Consider the following 23,747-nt stretch of genomic DNA (forward strand, 5'->3'; position numbering starts at 1 on the left):
GCTCGGATCACTGTCTGTCTACATCAATTGTCTAAGACATACCTACTGACGGACAATTGGGTGGGCTGCCTGTCTAACTACATGGCAGGCACATTTCAACAAAGATGCAAAAAATACATTAGATTTTACACATAAACAAGCAGAGAACCTAATATTTTAGCTTCAACATGTGTAGGACATTTTCTGTCTCAGTTGGCTGAAGTCTCCTCTACCTGTTGAGACTGACAACTCTCTTTACCTTCATGAGAAAAAATGGTGAGAGATCAGGGAGGCAGATTACAGAGCAACAGAATGAAGACCTGCCTAGCAATTAACCTTCCAAAAGCAGAATGAGCTGCCTTGGGGCTTGCTCAGCATCAGCAACGTGCAAGCAGAGATGAGAGTACCATTTGGGGGGATGTTGAAGAGGTGATTCAAGCACTAAAAAAAAAAAAATTACACTAGCTGACTTCTGAGGATTCTAACTCTGAAGTTCTATCATAACTAAGTTAACAAACAAACAAAAAAATTATATTTCCACAGCAAAAAATACATTTCTCCACAACAACCCTAGAAAGCAAGTAGTACTATTATCCATTTTATGGCTGAGAAAACCAAGGCTCAAAGAGGGTAAGGGGTATCCCTAAAATCCCATGACTGATCCTCAAATCTAGATCTCAACTTCAACTGGAGTCCTCTTTCCAATGCTCACTCTGATCAGGATTTCTGACTTCTCTAAAGATGAGATCCAGAAGATGGAGTTATCGATATCTAAGACAGTCCACAACCCCCACTCCACTTTAAGGTCTCCTTCCAATAGGAACAGTGCCAATCTAACATAGCCAGGCCACTCTCTTTGTGGGTTAAACAACCCACCTGCTCTATCCAAAAGTTCACTCTGAATACCAGCCACCATAATAAAAATGTCAGGTGCTATGATGGCCCTAAGTTTGCTTTGCCCTGGCATAAGACAAAGGGGAAATTCTAAAAGCAGCACTAGGTTTTGCAAATGGTAGTTTTATAGTTTTAGCTAGAAGTTATACAGATGCAAATGTGGGGGGAAAATCTGCTGGATGCATACCTCTCTTTCCTGCTGCACAAAGAGACTGGTATAAAAGGTCATATGGAAAAGAACAGCAGATTTGCCATCTACGCACGACCTCATTCATAACATAGTATGATGGAAAGTGCACTCCATCTGGAGTCAGGAAATTAGGTTCAAGTCCCAATTCTGATTCTCACTAGCCATGAGGTACCTGGCAAATGATTTCCTGTCTCTGAGCCTTAGTTTCCTCATCTATCAAATGGAATAACCCACTTGTTGGGCTACTATAAGCAAAGTGCTTTGGAAATCATAAAGGACTAAACGATGCAGAAGAGAAATATCATTGTCTTTAAGATAAGGGGGCTGAACTAGATCAGGGGTTCTTCACCTGGGATCCACGCATGGGGGTTTGTGGATAGATTTCAGGGGGTCTATACTTGGATGGGAAAAAAATTACATCTTTATTTTTACTATTCTAAAACTAAAATTTAGGCCTCTCTTCAATTACAAATATTCTGAGAAGAGGTCCATGGAATTCACCAGACTCCCAAAAGGGTCCATGACCCCAAAAAGGTAAAGAATCATTATCTAGAGGCAACCTGGTATAGTCGATAGAGGGGCCTGGAATCAGTCTCTGACATACACACTGGCTGCATCATCCCACACAAGCTACATCACTGCTCCAGGACACAAGCACCATTCTAACTCAGCTAACTTCCAGGGAAGCTACTGGTCCGCGTGATAGAGGGAGTCTGCATAACAGGGAGCTCCCACACTAAAGAAATCACAGGTCAAAACAAAAATTTAAAAGAAATCTACTCATTAGCAGAAGCATCTAGGAAGACAAAGGCATGCTTACTCATAGCAGCTTTCCCAAAAAAATTGCTCATCACATTCCCTTTCCCTGGTGGTTTGCTGCTTGCTGAAGACATCTGAAAACACAGAAAAGAAAACAGTTCACTCCACAATTCATCCTACCTATGCAGAAGCAGTCTTCTCATCCACTCCAACACTAAAGACACCATCCAGGATGGAAGAGTTCATAAATTAGACTGGCTCTCAGTAGCTAAGACAAAAGCATGTTATGAGGTGGAGCCAAATATCCACCTAACTCAAGGGATGGAAGAGGGCATAAGTGGTCTGTCTCTCCAACAACCACCAAAGGTTTAAGATAAACTTTCAAATGGCCCAGTTCCTCTTAATAATCCATTATAGATATATAATTAGCAAATGTATTTAAGCTGTTCTGAAACCTAGATTGAGTTAGAGGAGCTGAATTCAAGTTCCACCATTTACTAGTGATAAGTTATTTAATAATTAGCCCTGAGATCACACTAAGAGGGGCTCACATTTATATAATATTTTATGAAACACTTCCTTTTATAAAAATCTCATGAGGTAGGTAATACAAAATTTATCAACCCCATTTTATTGATGAGAAAACCAAGTCCTACTCCATAAGACTATTTTGAAGATCAAACAAAATAATAAATTGAAGATCCTTTCTGGGTGTTCCTATGGGATCACTCTCAGAGAACAAGCACTATAATTGTCATGTCTTTCTGTGATGCTAACTGTGGGGGGACTTTGAGTAGAGTTACACCAGTGGAACTGTATGTCCAGTCCCATTGTGCCACAAAAGCTCCGAACAGAGGCCTAGGAGAGGACTTGACATCTCCTGGGTGAGGACCAGCCCACAGTTCATGGAGAAAGAATGATTACTGAGTTGGCCACTCTTAAAATTGTTTTTTAAGCCCCAGCAATTGATGAAGATAATCAGTAAGGTACAAAGGGACTACAGTCCACACTGGTGGAGACAGCACCCACAACATGGAAACCCCAGACCCTTACAAATATTTCTTCCATAAAATCTCCCTAGTTTGACAGAAATGCTGCTTTTTATTTTACACAACCAAATTTCTCTCTAATGATATTTAAAACATCTGAGCCAAATGTTATCTAGTAGATGTACAAAGCAGGGAGGTGAGGCAAGGGGGACAAACATCTAGGTAGGCACCCGACTGAATTATGAACCTTATCACTCTATTAATGTATTTAAAATCAATGCATTTAAACAGACTAAAACGGAGAGAGAACAAAAGACAAACCAAGATTTAAAAGTGAAGAACATTTATAGTGCAAATCTATGAGAATTCCAACCTGATAGGAAGAGAAACAATGCAGATTATTAGATATTATTAGACAGGTTCTAAAAAGGAACAAAAACTAGTCAGCCAGAAGATCAAAGATAAAGGGCAGAAAGATCATCTAGTCCAAACTCCACCCATTTTAGACAGGAGGAAACAGGCCAAGGGGTCAAGAGACTTGCCACTGGTCAGGCAGCTAGCAAGGGGCAGATCTGGAATTCAAATTCAGGTCTCTCAACTGCAAACTCAGTGTTTCTTCCACCACATCATGCCCCTTCTCTCATTATGAGGTAAAAACTACAAGCATTATTGGACTCAACCTGAGGTTAATATTAAATTAGCATTAAATACTAAAATATTAATTAAAATATTTTAAGTAGCAGGATGTTAAAAGAACCTATACCACATAAGGAAAATGTAAGATCCAATGACTAACTTACATTTGTTGCCTCTTTTGACTCTGTTTTAGTCTCCTTGTTAGTGTCTTGGGGTTTGGAAGCCATTTTGGAGGCAAACATTCCCATAATTCCTTTGGGATGCTGTGAGGTCTGTTTGGTAGCAGGAGGACCATAGCCATTGGTGGTAGGCCCACCATTGGGTAGGGTCTCATTTGATGTCTGAGGATCAGCCTGTCCAAATTTCTCTGAAGGAGAAATTTCATCAGGGGCTCTGGGGAGAGCAGCTGCACATCGGATAGCACTAAATCTAGGACAAGAAAGTATTCTATTAATTTCATTTCATAACAACATAAAGCCAACCTTAGCCTTTCTTTCCATCTTAACCTTCCCCCAAAAGAATACCCTCTCAATTAACTCTACTTACTTACCTCAGTTTCTGGAAAAGAAGCAACCCAAATCAGAATGGAATGTGAACCAGCAAATAACAACAAACCTTATCAAAGCCACTATTAATGTGAAACTGAATGTCTTCACTAGGCTTTTAATCCTAAATCTATAGTAACAATTATCTTGTAGAAATTTAATAATTAATAAACATGAAGCTAAGGGGCTTAAACAACAAAATTACTGGCAAATTTCTTTGCTGGTACTCTTCATGATCTAGTACAAGGAAGTGACTGGGACCTGAGTCATGGAGCTCCTATGGCTACATATCTGTTTGCCACACTTAATTCTCTTTGATATCAATTCGTGGTACCACATGGGTAAGAATACTCAGGACAGGTGGAGGAATATGCTGGAATATTTTGTACAGATAATCAAGAAACAATCTCTTTCTTTGTGTATTTCTTTCTCATGAAACTCTAAAACACAAAAATATTCAGTTCAATACTGCTGAACTAAACTAAATTCAGCATCTTATTACGCACAGGCACTCATGCACACAGACATGCCTTTGATAAACCAAAAGAGGGATATGTCAAATAATTTAAGTTGAGGTTTACACAAAACTAAATTGACATTACAGCAGATGCTGACTATTTTGAATACAGTGTTATATAACAATTTTGTTATATTCGAAAATTCAATTTGACAGACCTGAAATACCTACTATTTGCAAAGTATTGTAGTAGGAGCTAGATATACAAAGGCAAAAAAGAATCAGTCCCTGTCCTCAAGGAGCTTATGTTCAAATCAGGCAACAATGGAATGAATGGAGAAGGGGCATATTAAATATAAAAAGTCTTATGGAGAATGTAATCAAGTGTTTGGCAGGCTATTGGTAGAAAAGTGATTAGATCTGTTCTGCTTGGCCTCTACTGGCTGAAATAAGAGCAACAGGTTAACAGTTAAAGGCATATTTTAGCTCAATTTGAAAGAACACTTCCTAATGAAAAGAACTGCCCAAAAGTAGCCTGAGCTGCCTTGGTTAAGTAGTAAGTTTCCCATGGCTAGAAGTTTTCAAATGGACGATGGATTAACACTGGCCAGAGATACCACCAAGCAGATTCACACTTCTGCAGAGAGAGGGGCTAAACGAGAGACTCTAGGCAGCCAGGAGGGCAGAGGTAAGAGAGCTGAACTTGAAGTCAAAAAGACCCAAGTTTCAATTCTGCCTCAGACACTAGCTGTGTGGCCTGGGCAAATCACTTAACCTCTTTACACCTCAATTTCTTCATCTGTAAAATGGGAAAGACAATAGCACCTAACTCAGAGTTGTGAGGATCAAGTGAGAGATCACATACAAAGCTCTGAAAACCATAAAGGGTGCTATGAATCCTAGCTGCTGTTGTTGTTGTTCCAATTCTTAAGATTCTAGGAGTTTAAGATCACACGGAAGTTAAAGGGAGGCAGGTTTTAGATCAAAACAAGAACTAACTTTCTAACACATTTCTAATTCCTCCCCACCCCCACCACTGCTAGCCCCTTCCCTCTAAGATTGTTGTTTTCCTTTTACACTGTGTAAGTCCTGTACAATCTAGTTATTTGCATGCTGTCTTCCTGATTAAAATGCGAACTCCTTGAGAGCAAGAACTTTCTTTGTATCCCCAACACTTAGCAGAGCTCCTGGCACATAGTAAGTGCTTAAGACTTATTGACGGACTGACTACCAAAAACAACCCAAAGAAATGATGGTTTCACTCTCATTAATTAAGCCCTGCAGGGACCTGCAGAGGGGGTTCTTACCTTTGAAGTGAAACATACTAGAGCAGAGATGTCAAACTCAAATGCAATCCCTGAAGACCACATATGGACTTGGAAATTAACATTAACACAACTCAGAGTCACACTATATACTATTTTCTATTGTTTTTGTACTTTAACCTAACAGGGAAGTGCAGAGGACTTCCATGTCTGACCCCTCTGATGGCCTTCCAACTCTGTATCCCAGAATTTCAGAGTTAGAAGGATTCACAATGGCCATCTAGTCTCACCCACATCCAACACACCCACCCGTGGTTATCCAACTTTTGCTTGAAGACTCGGGGAGAGAGAACTCAGTACTTTCTAAGGAAGCACATTCCACTTTTGGAGAGCTCTAATTATTGGAAATTTTTTCCCTGACACCAAGTCAAAAGGAGTCTCTAAAAGTTTCTATCCACCACTCTTAGTTCTGCCCTTTGTGGGCAAAAAGAACAAGTCTAATCCTTCTTCCACAAGACAGCCTATCACAAAGGATATCCATTGATTGGGGAATGGCTAAGTAAGTTGTGGTACATGACTACAATGGAATGACTCACATGAACTGATGCAGAGGGAAGTAAGCAGAGCCAACAAAACATTACACGATGGAAATAGAGCCACTACAAAACAATCAAAAGTAAATACTGAAAAATTACAAAAGAATAAGTATTACCCTAAAAAAAATATGAGAAGACATTGCCTTCCACTCCTCTGAAGAGGTAGGAGGTTCATGGGTATGGAATACTGCATATATTTTGGAACTGTTTCAATGTACTGATCAATTTTGCTGATTTTTCCCCCTCTTTTTCTTTCCTTTTTTAAAAAAATTGTTATATAGGATGGCTCTCCAGTAGCTACGAAGTAGAAAATAATAGGAGAAATTCAGATAATATAAAAACAAAAGATATCAATAAAAATCATTTAACCAAAAGAAACAAAAATAGATGTTTCTTGAGTACTTTCAAGTCCTGCCTAAGTTCTCTTTCTGGAGACAGCTAGTGATGCAGTGGACCTGACTGATCTCAGACACTAGCTGGATGACCCTGAATGAGTCAGTTAACTGATACCTGCTTCAGGCTCCCCATCTGTAAAATGGGGATAATAGTAGCACCTATCTGGGGCAGCTAGATGGAACAGTGGACAGAGCTCCGGCCTTAGAGTCAGAAGGACCTGAGTTCAAATCTGACCTTAGACACTTGACATTTACTAGCTGTGTGACCCTAGGCAAGTCACTTAATCCCACTGCCTAGCCAAAAAAAAAAAATTCTCTTTAGACTTGACATCCCCAGTTCTCTCAACTGAGCCTCACATAGTATGAACTCCAGATACTTCATCATTCTAGCTGCTATCTTCTGGTCACACTCCAGCTTACTAATGCCCTTCCCAAAATATGGTATCTAAAACTGAACCTGACACTCTAAATGTGGTCTGATGAGGGTAGAATGACCCTCTTCTTATTCCTCAAAATTCTGCCTCCCTTGATCCAAGGTCACACGAACTTTTTGGATACATCATGCTGCTACTTTGTAATGAACTTGCAGTCCACTAAAATAACCAGACCTCTCTCAAATTGCTATATAACCTTACCTCCCCATCTTGTGAGTATGAAATCAAATTTCAAGTATAGCCTTCACATTTACCTCTAATGAATTTTATCTTCTTATATTCAGCCCAATGTTCTAATGTTTTTAGGTTCTGTGGTGCAGTGTATTTGCCACTCCTCCTAACTAGACCTTCTCCAAATTAGATAAAGACGCCTCTATTTCTCTGCCTGAGATGTTAAGCAGCACAGCTCCCTGGGGGACCCTCCACCAGAGACATCCTTCCAAACTGATGTCCAGCCATTACCGACTTCTCTTGAAGCCTGGCCAATTTGCTTTCTCACAGTTTTGAATACAGCCACTTGATTCCCCTGGAAGACTATGTAGCCCAGAGCTTTCCACCTTTTCCGTAAGAATAACTAACATGATACAAACCCTTTTTAAAAAAAAATAGGTAAACTAAGTCTATAGGAATCCTCTGACCTACCAGCTCAGTAGCCCTCTTTAAAAAAGGAAGGAAGAATTCAGATTCTCTCTGATGATTTATGAGGTCAGCACCAGAAAAGGAGTAACTTAAGTGAACTTAACACAGCACAACAAGAACAAAAATAGAACTAAACAAAGAAATTAGAGGTTAAGTTTTTCTCCTAATATTTAGAACAAAGACCCAAGGTCATGAGAACTGAGCTCAAATTTGTCACTGGTACTACTATTCCAGGACCATCACTGCTGAGGCTTAAAGAAAATGGAGTCTCTAGAAGCCACACTGTTCAGGCCTGCTCAAAAGGTTAACCCAAGCTAAAGCCACCAAGTTTTTCTGCATGAAAGAGAACATTTGATTTCTTCCTCCCTAACTTTCCCCACCTCCCTGATCCCAACTTCAGAGTACAGACCAGACTGCGAGTTAGAAGACTCAGAGTTTGAAGTCTCAGCTCTGCTGCCACTTACTATGTGACCCTGTAAGTCAATCAAGCTCTACATCTCAGTTTCCTCATTTGTAAAAGATTTTCTTCATAAAAAAGGTTAATAACACTTCTACTACTTCCATTCAAATGGTGGTTATGAAGAAAGTACTTTGTGAACCTTACAGCGTTATGGAGATATTAGCTAATAGTATTATGAAGACTCTTGGAGAGGGATAGGAGTGAAGAGTGTACAAATGACTTGAGATCCCCCTCAGTTTGGAATCACTCAAAAGTCATGGAGAAAAGAGTCTGGTGGTAGTTGCTGTTTTGGATATCAAGAAGATCTGGTTTCAAGATTTACTGATGGATTGTAATCTACTTATCATTCACTAAGTTTCAAAAGCCACCCCAAGCTATAGGGTAGCTAGATGGTACAGTGGATGGAATACTGGGCCTGGAGTCAGGAAGACCTGAGTTCAAATTCAGCCTCAAGACACTTATTAGCTGGATGACCCTGGGTAAATCACTTAGCCTCTGTTTGCCTCAGTTTCTTCATCTGCAAAATGGGGATAATAGTTGCACTGACCTTTCAGGGTGTTTGTATCAAATAAGAGCTATTATTATAGCTATTATTATTGGAGCTCCAAAAGCAGGGGTGGGGAAACTGTGACCCTCTAGGTCCTCAAGTGCAGCCCTTTGACTGAATCCAAACTTCACAGAACAAATCCCCTTAATAAAAGAATTTGTTCAGTAAAACTTGGACTCAGTCAAAAGGCAGCACCCAAGGACTTAGAAGGCCACAAGTGGCCTTGAGGCTGCAAGTTCCCAACCCCTGTAAAAGTCTTCCAAAGACTTTTTAAACATAAAGTTCCTACATGGAGATCACCTTTTAAGAACCCATACTTACAAAATAATTTTGTCCACATAAAGTTAGGAACAGGATATCAGTAATATTATTAACCATTCACCCCCCGGCTACTCTGCTCCCTTATACAAGTAAAAATTAAAAAACGTCTATTTCTCAATCAAGGGGGCTACGTTTCACAGAACTGTCTGTATCTACTGTCAGGTCAGTGACAGTGACTCCCTTCTTAGTCTATTTCTCAGCCTAAGGATTGGGCTGGAAATGGCAAAAGGGCAAAGAGCAAGTCAGGTTGTAAATCTGAGCCAGGATACAAAGGCCCTCTGCTCAGTCCTAAAGTTTCACCTCTCTTGATTCCATAGCACTTCTTCAAACACATGAAACAATCCTAGAAATGAGTCAGTTCCCTGGTGACCCACAATTTTCAGAGCTAAATACAAACTTCTTTATTGAAGATAAATTTTTCATATTTCTACCGGGAATAGCTTAAGTGAAATTTCATTAGAATGCTTCCTGTTACCAAGTTTTCCACTTGCCTTGTTTATTTTAGGGGGCCCTGAGCAAACTGCATTTTCAAATTGCTTGAGTCCCTTTTCTTCTTGCTTACTGACATTCTGTTTGCAAAACGGTGACTGGTTTTTGGAACCTAACATATCATTCCAAATTATAACATGGAAGGCTTTTCAAAAAACAATAATCACTCAACTTGACTGACATCTACCAGAGTCTTAATAATTTTTTTTTTCAATTCTCACAAAACAAATCATACAAATTTTTTTTTTATTTTTTCAGAACTTACTTTGTAGCTAGGCTGACTGAAAAGATGTCCCTGCTAGACTGTGAACCAAATAAGGTCAGGGACTATGTCTTATATAAACTAGGGATCTTCCCCAGTGCCTAGCACAACAGGTATTCTACACATAGGAGGTACTTAATGTTTGCTGATTAATGAAGAAATTGCCTTGTTTGTTATTGAGCTCCCTACCACTAGAGATGTTCAAAGAAAGGCTGCAAGACTACTTATCAGGAAGACAACTAGAACTTCCTGAAGGAACTATAGATATTTAGCCCAAACTCAGATAATATGGTAACTTACAAAGTCAGCATCAGAAAAGAAATAAGATTTCATTAGCTTTACCCTACATGGAGAAAGGAAAAAGGAATGAGGGAGACAACATTACTTCATCTCCAAATATCTAGAGGGTCATCCCATGGAAGAGAGAACAGACATGTGCTACTTGGCTCCTGTGAGACAGAATGGGGGAGGGGGGGTGCTATCATTCTACAGAGGCAGATTTCAATTCAACATAAGGAAAGAGCGCAGTGGGCTGCCTCATTCAGGAGACAGTTTCCCTATCACCCCTTCAAGCGAAGGTTGGATTGCCTCTAGCAGGGGATGCCACAAAGGGGATTACTGCATCTGAGAGGGACTAAACCAGGTGACCTCCCAAAACCATTCCAACACTGAGATTCTCTCAGTCTGTGCTAGAGGGGATTCCTGCTTCAAGGGAAGGATCAGACTACACAATTTTTCTAAGATCCATGACAACTTTGAGGTTCTGTGATTCTACTAAATAATCATTTTGTGGTATATTGCAGTAAACACTGGAGTTCTTTCTGAGAGAGGCATACAGGAACTCCACTGGGATTTCAGTATGGGGGTCCCAGGGAAATCCAGTTGTCCTTCACACAGAGCTTCTGGGTTTTTTTCAGCTCACAACGCACCAGCAAAGCAAGCACTGGCTATCCTGTAAGGCAATGGGGGTTTAACTATAGCTGACATTTCACACTAAGAGGCAGCCGCTGCATAAACAATTTACGAGACCAATTAGCCAAGAAGCCCACAGAGGAGGTTTAAGCACTTACTTGCTACAGCTCTGCAGGTTGGTTTTGAGGATGTCATAGTCGGTGTTGAACAGAGGTCCACTGTCCTTGAGCATTGCTTTCTGGACACTGTACACATGGATGCTGGCAGTCACAGCAAGCCTGGACTTCACTGCTACGAGTCAACAGGAAGAGCACGTTGTTAACACATAGTCTTCATGGCACGAAGAGGAATATAACAAGAAACCCTTCTGCATTAAACCCTTCACAGTCTGTGGTAATCCAACAGCTTTAAAAGGCTAACAAGCCACCCTGCAATAACATCAACTCATCTGTTTGCAAACAGGGACATTTTGACAAGGTAGGTGGTAGTGAGTCAGGCAATACAGAACTCACTATCATCTCCCACATCCAGTGGGCACTCAATAAACAGTAACTGATGACTGACGATGACAATCAGGGGTTCTCTTTCCCTCAGTCACTGGAGGATCTGTTGTCTAGCATACTGCTTGGGGGAAACAAGGTTGCTGAAGGTCATTTCTGCCTGAACCAATATATATTAATATCTATTAATCTCTGCACAGAGATACTATTCTCTCAGGAAGACGCTTAGCATGGTACAGTGGGATAGTACTAGAACAGGAGACAGAAGACTGGATCTGAGGGCCAGTTTTGCTCCTTGCATCCTGGATAACCTCTGCCTCAGTTTCCTCATCTGTGAAGCAAAGCAGTAATCCTTCCCTGACTACTCCTCGGGGTTACTCCTAGAAATACAGCATGATGGAGTAAAAAGAAGGACTGAGACTGGAAGACATGGTAGGCTCTGCCACCTTGGCCAAGACACTTAGCACCTCCGTGGTTGTTTTGCTCTATAAAAACAAAGAGATTGGATTAGATGCTCTCTAACGGCCCTTCTAGCTGTAAATCATAAAAGCACAATCCTTTGGAAACAAAGAGCTTTTAAAGTCTCAGAATTTTTTTTTAATTTAAGCTTCACTTTTATTATAAATTTAACAATGATCAACGGGCACATTAGTAGAATTATGAGAAGACTACTGAGCACAGCATCAAGGAAAAATGAAATAAGTCTTCTCATAAAGCCTTGCCTGAGGAGACAGTCTGGTGGAGAGTCGGAAAGTCTGGGTTCAAATCCAACTCTTCTACATATTACTTTACAGCCTTGAGCAAGTCACAATCTCTCCGGGCCTCAGTTTCATCTGTAAAAGAGGGGGTTGGGCTTAGGGATCTCTAAGGTCTGTTCCAGTTCTAAATATATGATCCTGTTACCCTCATATCAATGAGCGGTATTATTATAGAGTAAATACAACAATACCTGCCTATCACATAAAGAAAAAACAGAGGGAAGAGATACATCTAGGTTATAGCCAATGCCCTAGACCCCCATCAGCCACCTTGTCTTTGCTACCAGAAGAATGTCACTATAAGCAAAGAGATGGGGGGAAAAAAGTAACTACCACCATTAATACATCAAATTTAACTCTGACTAACAATGGAAAGTTTGGAATGGAAACGAGTCTTTACATACAAAGACAACAGCTAATGCTTTGGTGGGAAACAAGAGATCTAAGATCATAACATCTCATTAAATACAGATTCCTGGTTGTTGGGGTTTTTTTCTTTTGTTTAAAAACAAAACAAAACAGAAGAGTCTTGTTATGGTGCTCAAACATTTAATTTGGAAGTGACACGAAGCTCTTTGGGATTTCCAGAGAAGTTCTATTTCATTTCCTTCCCAAACAACTGTCAAAGAGCACAGTGCACTGATGAAAGGCTACTGTCTCTCCATGACTGGTAAGAAAATCCATCGAGCTTTCAGTAGTTTGGAATGTCCATCAGAAGTTTTGAGGTCTTCTGATGAAAAGTGCTATATAAATGTCAGTTGTTATTAAGTTATAAGAGTGTGAGGTTAGGCAGATGGAGTATCATATTTTAAAAGGTTTGAGAAACTGGTAATAAAAGGAATACAGAACTCTTCAGAGTTTACAGAACTAAACAGCTGAAAGTATTATGTGCAGATGTTAAAGTAGCTTTTTATGATACCTACATTTTGGTACCTTAAGAGGAAAAGCTTGCTTAACAACTCAAACACTTACCCTCCAGTTTATCTTCTCTCACTACTGCAACCTTGTGGCACTGCAAGAAATAACAATTTATCTCCATTAGAATTTTAAGGTTTTCGTTCTAATAGTTCAATAGCACTTGGAAGGAGTATTAGGACAGCAACGGATACCTCAAAAATATGTGATAACCTGTATGCTCAGCACTGGGAATAAAAGATAAATATGGCACAGGCTTTGTTCTGAAGGAACTTAAATTCTAATTGGCAAAGGGAAGGGAGGTAAAGAGAAGAAAAGAGAGAGGAAGAGAGACACAAGGAGAGAGGGAGACACAGAGAGAGAGGGAGAGAGAGAGAAAAACATATACCCATAAACATGATGCAAAGGATAGGATGCTAAATGCAAAAGAAGGATTCCACCAAAGAGCTATGATAAATCTGTGGAGGGAGAGATCACTTTCAGCTGAAGGAAGGGAAGAGAACATGAGCTCCTGCTTCTTGGAGGAGGCAGCACCTGAAATGGGGCCTTGAAAGAAAGAAGGAATTTCAACAAATAAAGGTCCTGGGGGAGGGGTAAAAGGCAGGGAGAGGGGGTCCATTCCAACAACAAGAAACAGAATGACACTGAGATTGGGGAGAAGGAAGAATAACAGCTAACAAAGAGTAGTCCAGTTTGGCTGGAACATAAAGTGCATGATGGGGACTAGCACAAGTTTAAAAAGCTTGAAGCCGGACTGTAGAGGGCCTTGAATGCCATGATAAAGTTAAAAAAAAAATCCCTTTAAGTCTTTCCTACTATGAGTCTTCTAAATTAGATTAAGGAAAGTTACAAGACTTATTTCAATATTACAAATATTTTAAAAACCACAACTAAATAATTCTAAATTGCATTCTGAACCTAACAAATGAGAATTTTCATATATATGTAATATATACGTATAGATAGATATCAAAACTGAAAGATGACTGTAAGAGAAACTGCAAATCTCTATAATGTACAGCTTGCTTTTCTTTTAAAATATTCAACACATAACTTTCAAATACACCCCGCTGAGCTGTGATTCTTTCTGGTCTTCTGTTCTCCTCTGTCCTTCTGACCCTCTTTTCTTTTTCTTCTTTTTTGGTGGAGAGAAGAGAGGAAGATACCCTAATTCGTCACCCCTCTTCCACACACTCCCAGTGGAAAAAATAAAAACATTGCCCTTGTAATAAGAATGGATGGTCAAGAAAAACAAATCCCCAAATTGGCTATGTCTGCAAAGGCACAGTTCATTCTGCACTGAGGCCATCACTTCTTTGCCAGGAGGTGCATCATCATGATAGAATTGAGACTGGTCATTAAGTCTTTCAAAGTTATTATTCTTTACAATGCTGTTGTTATTGTTTAGATTGTGCTGGTTCCATTCACTTCACCCAGTATCAGTTCATATAAGTCTTTCCAAGTTTCTTTGAAATCATCTCTTCCATAATTTCTTACAAAATAATAGTCCAATTACATGCATATACTCCACACACACACACACACACACACACATTCTCCAATCCATGCACACTCTCCTTTGTTTACAATTCTTTGCCTTTGTTGAAAGAGCCACTATAAGAATTTTAATACATATGGGCCCTTTTCCTCTTTCTTTGATCTCTCTGGTGTTAGGAATAGTAGTGGTATTACTATGTCAAAGTTCAGTGAAATAGTTTTGTGATTTTTTTAAGACATAGTTCCAAATTGTTTTCCAGAACAGCTCTACCAACTCACAGTTCCATCAACAATGCATTACTGTGCCTATTTTCCCACAGCCCCTCCAGCATTTTCATTTTTCTTTGTTGTTATCTTTGCTATAGATGTGAGATGGAACCTCAGTGTTAAATTTTTTTTAATTTTTAGTGATTTGGAGCATTTTTTTCATATTGTTCTTTGTACTGTATATGAGGAATGCATTTGATATTTGAATTTCTTCCTTTGACAACTGTTTGTTTATATCCTTTAACTATTTATCTATTATGGCATAGTTGTCATTATTATATAATTGAATCAGTTCCTTACTTATATATACTGGATATCAAGATAACAAAATCCAATATCTATTTCTATCAAAAATACCAAAATAAGTACAGGAAACTTCCAGAGAAATCAGCTATAAAATTTTCCCCCAGTTTGCCTGTCTCCCTTCTAGTTTTAAATGCACCAATTGGGTTTATGCACAAGCTTTTTAATTTTAAGCAAACAAAATTGTCTATTTTATTGTCTTTGATCCTCTCTATTCCATAGTTGATCAAAAATTCTTCCCCACCCATAGCAGTGAAATGTGCATTCTTCCTTGATTATCTAGTTTGTTTATGATGTGATCTTTCAAGTCTAAAATACACACACACACACACACACACACACGGAAGTTATTGGTCTGTCCTTAATTTCTGCCAGTCTGCACTGCATATATCCCCGGAAATTTTTGTTGAATAGTGCCAGTTTTTAACCCCGTAGCTGTAATCTTTGGATTTATAGAAGAGGATGCTACTATGTCCATTTGCTTCTACATGTCGTGGATCAAATCTGATTCACTGAATGTCTTCTCTTAACCAATACCAAGTCGTTTTAATGATTACTGAATTGTGATACAGTTTGAAATCTGAAATTGCTAGGGTTCTTTCCTTTCCACCTTTTTTCAATACTTCCCTTGAGATTCTTGACCTTTTTTCCTCCAGATGAATTTCATTAATATTCTTCTAGCTCTATATAAAGTAATCATTTGGTATAGTACTAAATAAGTACACTTATTTAGACAGTATTGTAATTTTTGTTATATTGGTATGGCCCACCCATGAGCAGTTAATATCTAATTTTTTAGGTCCATCTCTAGTCTGTAAAGAATGGTTTAGATAATACTATTATAGATCCTGTGTACGTCTTGCCAGATAGATTCACAAATGTTCTACACATTCTGTAGTTATTTTGAATGGAATTTCTCTATCTATTCCTGCTGGATTTTGCTGGTAATATACAGAAATGCTAATAGCTTATGTGGATTTATTTCATAACCTGCAACTTTGCTGAAGTTACTATTTCACTTAATTTTTTAGAGGACTCTTTAGAGTTTTCTAAATGGACTATCATATCATCTGCAAAAAGTGATAGTTTTGTTTCCTCTCTGGCTTTCCTTATTCCCTCAATTTCTTTTTCTTGTTATATTGCTATACATAGAATTTCTGGAATTGTATCAAATAGTAGTGGAAATAATGATCATTTCTGCTTCAAAATGATCTTACTGGAAAGGCTTCCATTCTTTCTTCATGACAGAAAATGTTAGCTCTTCATTTTAGATAGTACTTACTATATTAAAGAAAGATCCATTTTTTCCTTCCCCTTTTAATGTTTTTAATAGGAGTACTGGATTTTGTCAATTTTTTTCAGCAATTACTGACATAATTGTGTTTTTTTAATTAATGTGGTCTACTACATTTGTTGTTTTCTTTCTATTAAATCAACCTTGCATTTCCTCACATAAATCTAATTTAGTCATAATACATAACCTTTCTAAAATACCATTGTTACTACTTTAATAATATTTTATTTAACACTTCTGTGTCATTATTCACTAGGAATAGTGAGCTATAGTTTTCTTCCTCTGCTCTGTCACTCCCTGGTTTAAGAATAAAGAGCCTATCTGTATCATAGAGAGCTTGGAACTATCTTTTTCTTATTTTTTGCAAATTGTTTATGTAATTTTGGTCTTAATTGTTCTTTAAAGTTTAATAAAAATTACTTGTAAATAAATCTGATCTCCCCTTTTTATGAATTGTTCATTTATGAATTATTTGATTTTTTTCTGATACTAATTTATATACTGTATCTCTTGTTCCATTAATCTGGTAATTTTGCCTTTGTAAACATTCATCAATTTCATCTAAGTTATCCTTTTTGCTGGCACACTGGATAAAAGTTAACTATGGTTTCTTTTATTTCATATTCAATAGCTGTAAATTTTCCTTATTCCTTTCAGTTTTTTTTTCCATTTGCTTTTCTACTTTTTTTTTTAATTAGGTTATTTAGCTGCTTTTTTTTAAAGTAGTTCCTAGTTTTATTTGTCAACTCAATGGTTTTTTATTTTCAATTTTGTTAAATTCTTCTTTGATTGTCAAAATTTTTGCTTTCGTGTTCATCTAGAGTTTTTTTATACTACTTTCCTAGGTCTGTTTTTGTTGTTTTGTTACATGCTCAATTTATTAATCTTTTCTCTAGTCTTCATTGATGAAAGCAGTTAGAGACATAAATTTTATCCTAGGCACTGCTTTTATTGTATCCCATAAGTTTTGGTATGTTGTCTCTTTCTTGACATTTTCTTTAATGAAATGTTTTGTTGTTTCAATGATGTGTTCTTTGACTCATTAATTACTTGAGATTCAAGTAATCTCTAATCTTTTTTTTTAATCCATACTTCAAAGGCCCTTTACTGAACATATTTTTTGCTCTATTATGGTCAATAAAGAATGCTTAATATTTCTGCTTCTCCTCATTTGTTTGTGAGGTTTTTAATTCCCTAATACGTGATCATGTTTTATAAAGGTCTCATGCTCTGGTGAGAAATATATAAACCACTTCTTGTTCCTATTTTGCTTCTATTCTGTTTCTAAATTCTGGTCCTAATTACAAGAAATCTATCATATCTAACTTTTCTAAAGTTTGATTCTAGTCTTTAATGTCTTTCTTGTTTCATCTTTTTGTTACATTTGCATAGGTTTGAAAGGAGTACAATAAGGTTCCCCCAATATTATAATTTTACTATTTTCCCTTGCAATTCAATTAACTTTTCCCTTAAGTATTTATGCTATGCCATTAGAGCATATATAGGAAGTACTAACTCATTTTCTATGGTGCATTTAAGTATAATGCAATTTCTGTGCTTATGTTTTTGCATCCATATTTACTATTGTTATTATCTGAAATCATGACTGCTACCTCTAATTTTTTTTTTAAGTTCATCTGAAGCATAAGACTTTGCTCCTACTATTTTATCTCTGGATTGAGTTTTTAATCTTTCAAACGTTTTTCTTATAAATAACAATTGTTGGAACCTGCTTTGTAATCCATGATATCCTCTTCCATTTTCATGGGTCAGTTCATGCCATTCATGTTGTTATGATTGTTAACTGTGTATTTCTCTTTATCTTGTCTTCTTGTACTTTTTCCTCTCCTTCTCTCCTCCATATTCACTTCTTTATAAAGAAGGGGATGAATGAGGACTTTGCTTATCACTAGTAACTCATAACTAAAGAGATCTATTCTAATCCATTGTCTCTTTTCTATTCATCTCATTGTCTCTAATCTTTCCTTTCTTTCTTTTAAACTATTCTTAACACTCTACCCTCCAATATTGGAGTTTATTTTGCCTATGACTATTCCCTCACCTATCATGGGCTCCTTAAATCTCTCTCTCTTCTCTCCTTGCCCTAACCTGTTTCTTTATAGAGTTTAAGATACTTCTGCACAAAACTATTCATGTGTGTGTGTGTGTGTGTGTGTGTGTGAGTGAGTGAGAGAGAGAGAGAGAGAGAGAGAGAGAATGTATGCAACTTTCCTTGTCTAGTTCAGATGAAAGTAAGATGGGATGCACATTCTCCCTATCCTTTTTTCAATGTTTGTATATTCTTCTCCCAATCCACTCCTCTTAGTGCATTAATGGATGAAATATTAACTAACCAAAAACTAACTTTAAGTTCTCTACCCCTTTTCCTTCTCCTAAGACTGTCAAAGTAAAACAAAACTACCCCCATACTGTCTCTTAACTCTTCCCATGACTCCTGAAGACATTAGAGGTATTCTGTCTTCTCCCTCATTAGAATATAAGTAACTCATTATTACTAAATAATCAAATATATTTACCTTTTTGTATTTCTCTTGTTTTATGCATCTGCCTTTCCAAGTTCCTATGCCCTTCTGGCCTTTTCAGGAGGAACATTCTCAAGTCCTCTATTTCATTAAAGGTCAATTTCTTTCCCTTGCAGGACTATACTCAGTTTTGTTAATGTTATTCTTTATTGCAAGCCTTTATCTTTTGCCTCTTGTAATACTGTATTTCAAGTTCTCTCCTTATAATAGCAACTGACAAATCAAGAGATCCTGACTATGGCTTCTTGATACCTTAATTCTTTTTTGGCTATTTGTAATATTTTTCTTCTTTGACATGGAAGCTGAGGATTTTGGGTTATGATATTGCTGGAAATTTTCATTTAGGCGTTAATTTAAGGAGGTGAACAGTAGATTCTTTTTATTTTTACTTTGCCCTCTGGTTCTAATAAATCTGGGCAGATTTTAAAAAATAATTTCTTGAAATAGGTAACCAGGCTTTTTTAAGTCATGATTTTGACATAATCCAAAGACTCTTGGATTAATCTGCCCTTGACTTGTTTTCCAGGTCAGCTCCTTGCAACATTTTCTTCTGTTTTCTCCATCTTTTGATTCTGTTTTAATTTCTTGTTGTCCACTGGAGTTGCTGCTCTCCGTTTGGTTCATTTATCTTCAGGGAGCTCAATTCCTGGGTAAGGTTTATCACTTTCCATTCTAAACTACTGATTCTTTTTGCCATTTTTTCTCTCCATCTGCCATTTCTTTAACATCACATTTTGTGTCTCATCCTGTTGTATGTCTTTTAGGCCCTCTTCAATGTTGTGGCCAGGCCTTCTTTCCTCAGAAGCTCTATGTGCTGGGTTACTCTCCTCTTTTGTATTCACCTCTTGGGCTTCTCTAAATCCGTTGTTTCTCTTCATTGTGTTCAGCATTCCCTTCTTTTTACTCAGAACTCCAGCCTCAGCAACTGATTTAGGGCCTTGTACTCGAGTCACTCTGTTCCTTCCACATTCTGTGATGGCCAGGGCACATGGCCTGTCTGGTCCTGGATGGGGTGGCTCGAATTAGCCCCTGCCTTCTGCAGGAATTCCTGGGTTTGGCTCAGCCTCCTGGTGGCTCAACTTAACAGTGGTAAAATTAATTAGGAGGATATGTGGGAAGATGGTATGTTAGGATCTAGAGGAGCTGAGATCCCTCAACAGTTGGTTTTGGTATTGGTCCTGTCTATGTCCTTGCACATTGGTCCTTTCTGTGTCCTAAACCTGGAGTTGTCTCCATCCTTATTAGGACCCTGTTAGACTCCAACCAGATGTTGCTGACTGCACTGGTTTCAGGCTTCCTACAAGACCTCAGGTGCTTTTCTTCCCAGGTGCTACCGTGGCCCTTTCTCCTGTTGTTGCTTGGGTCCAGGCTGCCCAGAAGTTAATCTAGCCTGGTCTCCCACTATGCCTTAGGCAGGTGTACTGGATGCTGCACCACTGAGTCTCTTGTGCCCTGGGCGAGGCTGCCTGACTGCTGATCCTGCCCTAACTACTACTCTGGGTCTGTGTTGCTTGCAATCTTGGCATCTGTCTGCCTACCCTGGCTGATAGCCACTCTAGAGCTTTCACAGAATTCTGGCAGTCTTTTTGTGCAGTCCTGGATTGGATAAAAGAGATTATAGCTATTTTTCTTTGGCTTTCTGTCTTATTCTTTCTGGTGATTTTTTTTTAGAGCTTTAGTAGGCTATTTGTAAAGGGATCTCAGCATCTCCAGATCCTAACACACCATCTTCCCACAATTCCTCCTAATTAATTTTACCACTGTTAAGTACGCTTGGACTTTGTCTTGGTGCTTGTATTTCGGAAGAAATCTATTAAACCCATTTTATGTTTACACAAAAAATTTCACAGGGTTTTTTTAGGTGGGGGGAGGAGTGTCTGATGAGGGATAAGGTGACACATTTACAGACTACTTATGCCTCACAATGAAAATTTCTAGGGTAATAATGAAGAGTTCTACACAACAAATCACTGAAAGATATCGATAACTTACCCAGTGATGTGAGGCAGAGACATAATGGTGCAGATTGTAGTCTTACCTCTGTCAGCTATTAGTCATGTAACACTGAACTAGGTCCAAGGATTCTAGTATTAGCTCTGCCATTAACCTGATCTGTGGGCTTTAGTATGTGGTTTAACTTTTGGGGGCCTCAGTGACCTCCCGTCTAATACCACCAGCCCTACTCACTTCACAGAGTTACTGTGACAACTAAATGGGCTAACAGATTTGGAAGAATTTTGTAACCTATAATGACCATACAAATACATCAGTAGTCATCTTTCTTGAGGATATCATCTCTCTAGAGAGGGAAGCATGAATCTATCTCACAGTTCCTAAGGCAGAGATCATCCCATAAACTAATTAATATAGCAACCTTAAAAAGAATAAGAAATTAAATTCCAAACAAAATTCTTTTATTTTTATAAGAATGACCTAACTCTCCTAGTTTTAAGGAAAAAGGAGCCCATAGGACAAAGGTGAATTGGAAAGTGCAAAAGCTGCCACATGACTGCCTGTTTTGGAGGAGAACAGGGTCTGGATCAGTGATTTCATAGATACACAGACCTGCCTGATGAGGAAACGCTTTCATCCACCGCTTAGAGCACGGAGAAGTTAAGGGACTCGCCCATTCACACAGTCAGCGGGTATGCATCAGAGATGAGACTTGGAGTCAGGTCTTCCCGGCTCTGACTCCAGCTCTCCACTATGACATACTCTTCCCTCTCTATTTCAGAAAACAACAGCAGCAAACGGTAAAATGAGCTGTCAAAGATTTCAACTTTAGAACGTTCACTATATCAAATCATTGTGATGAGATGGCGTGTAACAGAAAGAGTACTGGACCTGGAATTAGGTTTAATCTCAGCTAAATGGCACAGGGGATAGAGCATTAGACCTATAGTCAGGAAGTCCTGAATACAGATCTGGTCTCAGGCATGAGACCAGCTATTGGACCCCAGTCAAGCCACTTCCCCTGTCCACCTCACTTTCCTCAACTGTAAAATGGGGATAATAACACCATCGACCTCCCACGGGTGATGGAGAATCAAATGAGATAATAATTGTAAAGCCCTTAGCACACAGTGTCTAGCATTTATTGGGTGCTTAATAAATGCTTGTTATTTCCCCTTACCTTGCCATTTACTAACTATGTGATGATAGGCAAGTCATGTAACTTCTCTGCGCCTCATCAAAAGGAATGTTACTCACATAACCTACTAGCATTGTGGTAAATGCTCAAATGAGGAAAAAGTATGTGAAACACTTTGCAAATATATTATTATTATTAACAAATTATTATTAATAATAATAACAAAAAAATTTAATCTAAATACCTCATTATCATAAGCTTTGAAGCTTCTGTGCACAAAAAACAGTGTAATCTAACGTGAAGAGCACCAGCTTCCTGGCTCTGTTCACAGGAGCTGTGCAAACTTGCTAAGTCCCTTCCCCTCTCCGGTTTCTTTACCTGTAATCAAACAAAAATTGGCTGAGCACCTGCAATGTTCAAGGTCCTCTGCTTAGTGCTGGAGATACATGATGGGAACAAGAGTCCCTTCTCTCAAGGAGTTTATAATCTAACGAGGGGAGGGAGATAACACATACACAGTTCAATAGGAAACAAGGCATAATTTAGTAACAGTCAAGTGTAGGGACCTAAACAAAGCAATAAGGGAAATATAAAAAGCACAAAATCAAATAAAGTTGGACTTGTTGATATTTCAAGTCCCTGTCCATTCTAATTGTCAATGGTCCTATAATGTGTTAGCCTTCTCTATGTGCCATTAACTATAGGTTATCTCTAGTTCAAGGGCAGCTAGATGGTACAGTGGATAGAGAGCTGAGCCTGGAGTCAGGAAGACTTGAGTTAACATCCAGCCTCAGACATTTACAAACCATGTGACCTTCAGCAAGTCACTTAACTCTGCTTGCCTCAGTTTCCTCATCTGTAAAATGAGCTGGAGAAGGAAATGGTAAACCATTCCAGTGTCTGTGCCAAGAAAACAGCAAATGCAGTCATAAACAATTGGACACGACTGGAATGACTAAGCAACACCTATAGCTCCAGCATACCTCAACTTATGAAAAGATTTTAGGTACTTACAGAGTTTCCATTCTGAACAAGGTTGCCCGACACTAAGTACGTGACATGTAGCTGGGCTCCCGAATTTTCTTTTCTCTTCCTTTCAACATAATCATACAGCATCCTGATCAAAACAAACAAAAGGTGAGGAACAAGTAAACCAGGGACTTGTTTTGCTTGACTGTCCATTTGTTACAAGAATTTCAGTTTGGGTTTCATTTTTCTCCCCTCCCTGAGGTGTGGGAAAGGTGAGAAGGAAAACAAATAAAAATGCTAATTAGTTGAAAAAAAATTTTTAAACATCAGTGGACCCTAGAGAATCATTTTCCTAAAACTATTAAATCCAGCTTTGCCCATTCCCTCTAAGGATCCTTCTTTCAAGAATTGAAGGTGAACTCAAGAGATAATTCCATTAACTGAGGTAATCAAAGACTTCTCTTATTCTGATTATTACCCTAATCCAGTCCAGGCAAGGAGAAACAAGATATCAAGGGTTTCCATCCCTAATTCTATCCTCAGAGAGTATTCCCATAATTTTTTAATCAATTTCATCAAAGAAAGTGATTGGGCCTTTGGTAAGAAGGTAAAAGGATTAAGAGCTGGATTATTTCAGTTGACAATTAAAAGAAAGACCGATATGAGCTTCTAATTCAGGTTAGACCAAACAGACTTCAGACTAAAGCACTGTCCTAATATTAGGTTTTAATACGTAGCTTAAAAAGGAAGGAGGGGGACAGGTGTATAAAAGAGAGTGTGTGTGTGTGTGTGTGTGTGTGTGTGTGTGTGTGTGTGTGTGTGTGTGTGTGTGTGTGTGTGT

The 23,747-nt window shown here is 38.4% G+C and overlaps 1 protein-coding gene across 3 annotated transcripts in view; it reads right to left on the bottom strand.

Moving 5' to 3' along the window:
- Positions 1-23,747, bottom strand: part of POLD3 (DNA polymerase delta 3, accessory subunit) — a 55,864-nt gene that overhangs the window by 24,306 nt on the left and 7,811 nt on the right. For 2 of the 3 annotated variants that reach the window (XM_027848025.1, XM_027848027.1), the window contains 5 exons: positions 22,952-23,054; positions 13,000-13,039; positions 10,928-11,060; positions 3,612-3,876; positions 1,884-1,956 (listed from right to left, as the gene is read on the bottom strand). In XM_027848025.1, the coding sequence (XP_027703826.1) occupies positions 1,884-1,956; positions 3,612-3,876; positions 10,928-11,060; positions 13,000-13,039; positions 22,952-23,054 (614 nt within the window). The remainder of the gene's footprint in view (positions 1-1,883; positions 1,957-3,611; positions 3,877-10,927; positions 11,061-12,999; positions 13,040-22,951; positions 23,055-23,747) is intronic. The other variant, XM_027848026.1, reaches the window with a different exon arrangement.

Source organism: Vombatus ursinus, unplaced genomic scaffold, assembly GCF_900497805.2.
Source record: "Vombatus ursinus unplaced genomic scaffold, bare-nosed wombat genome assembly UNPS02005659.1, whole genome shotgun sequence".
NCBI classification, from domain to species: Eukaryota; Metazoa; Chordata; class Mammalia; order Diprotodontia; family Vombatidae; genus Vombatus; species Vombatus ursinus.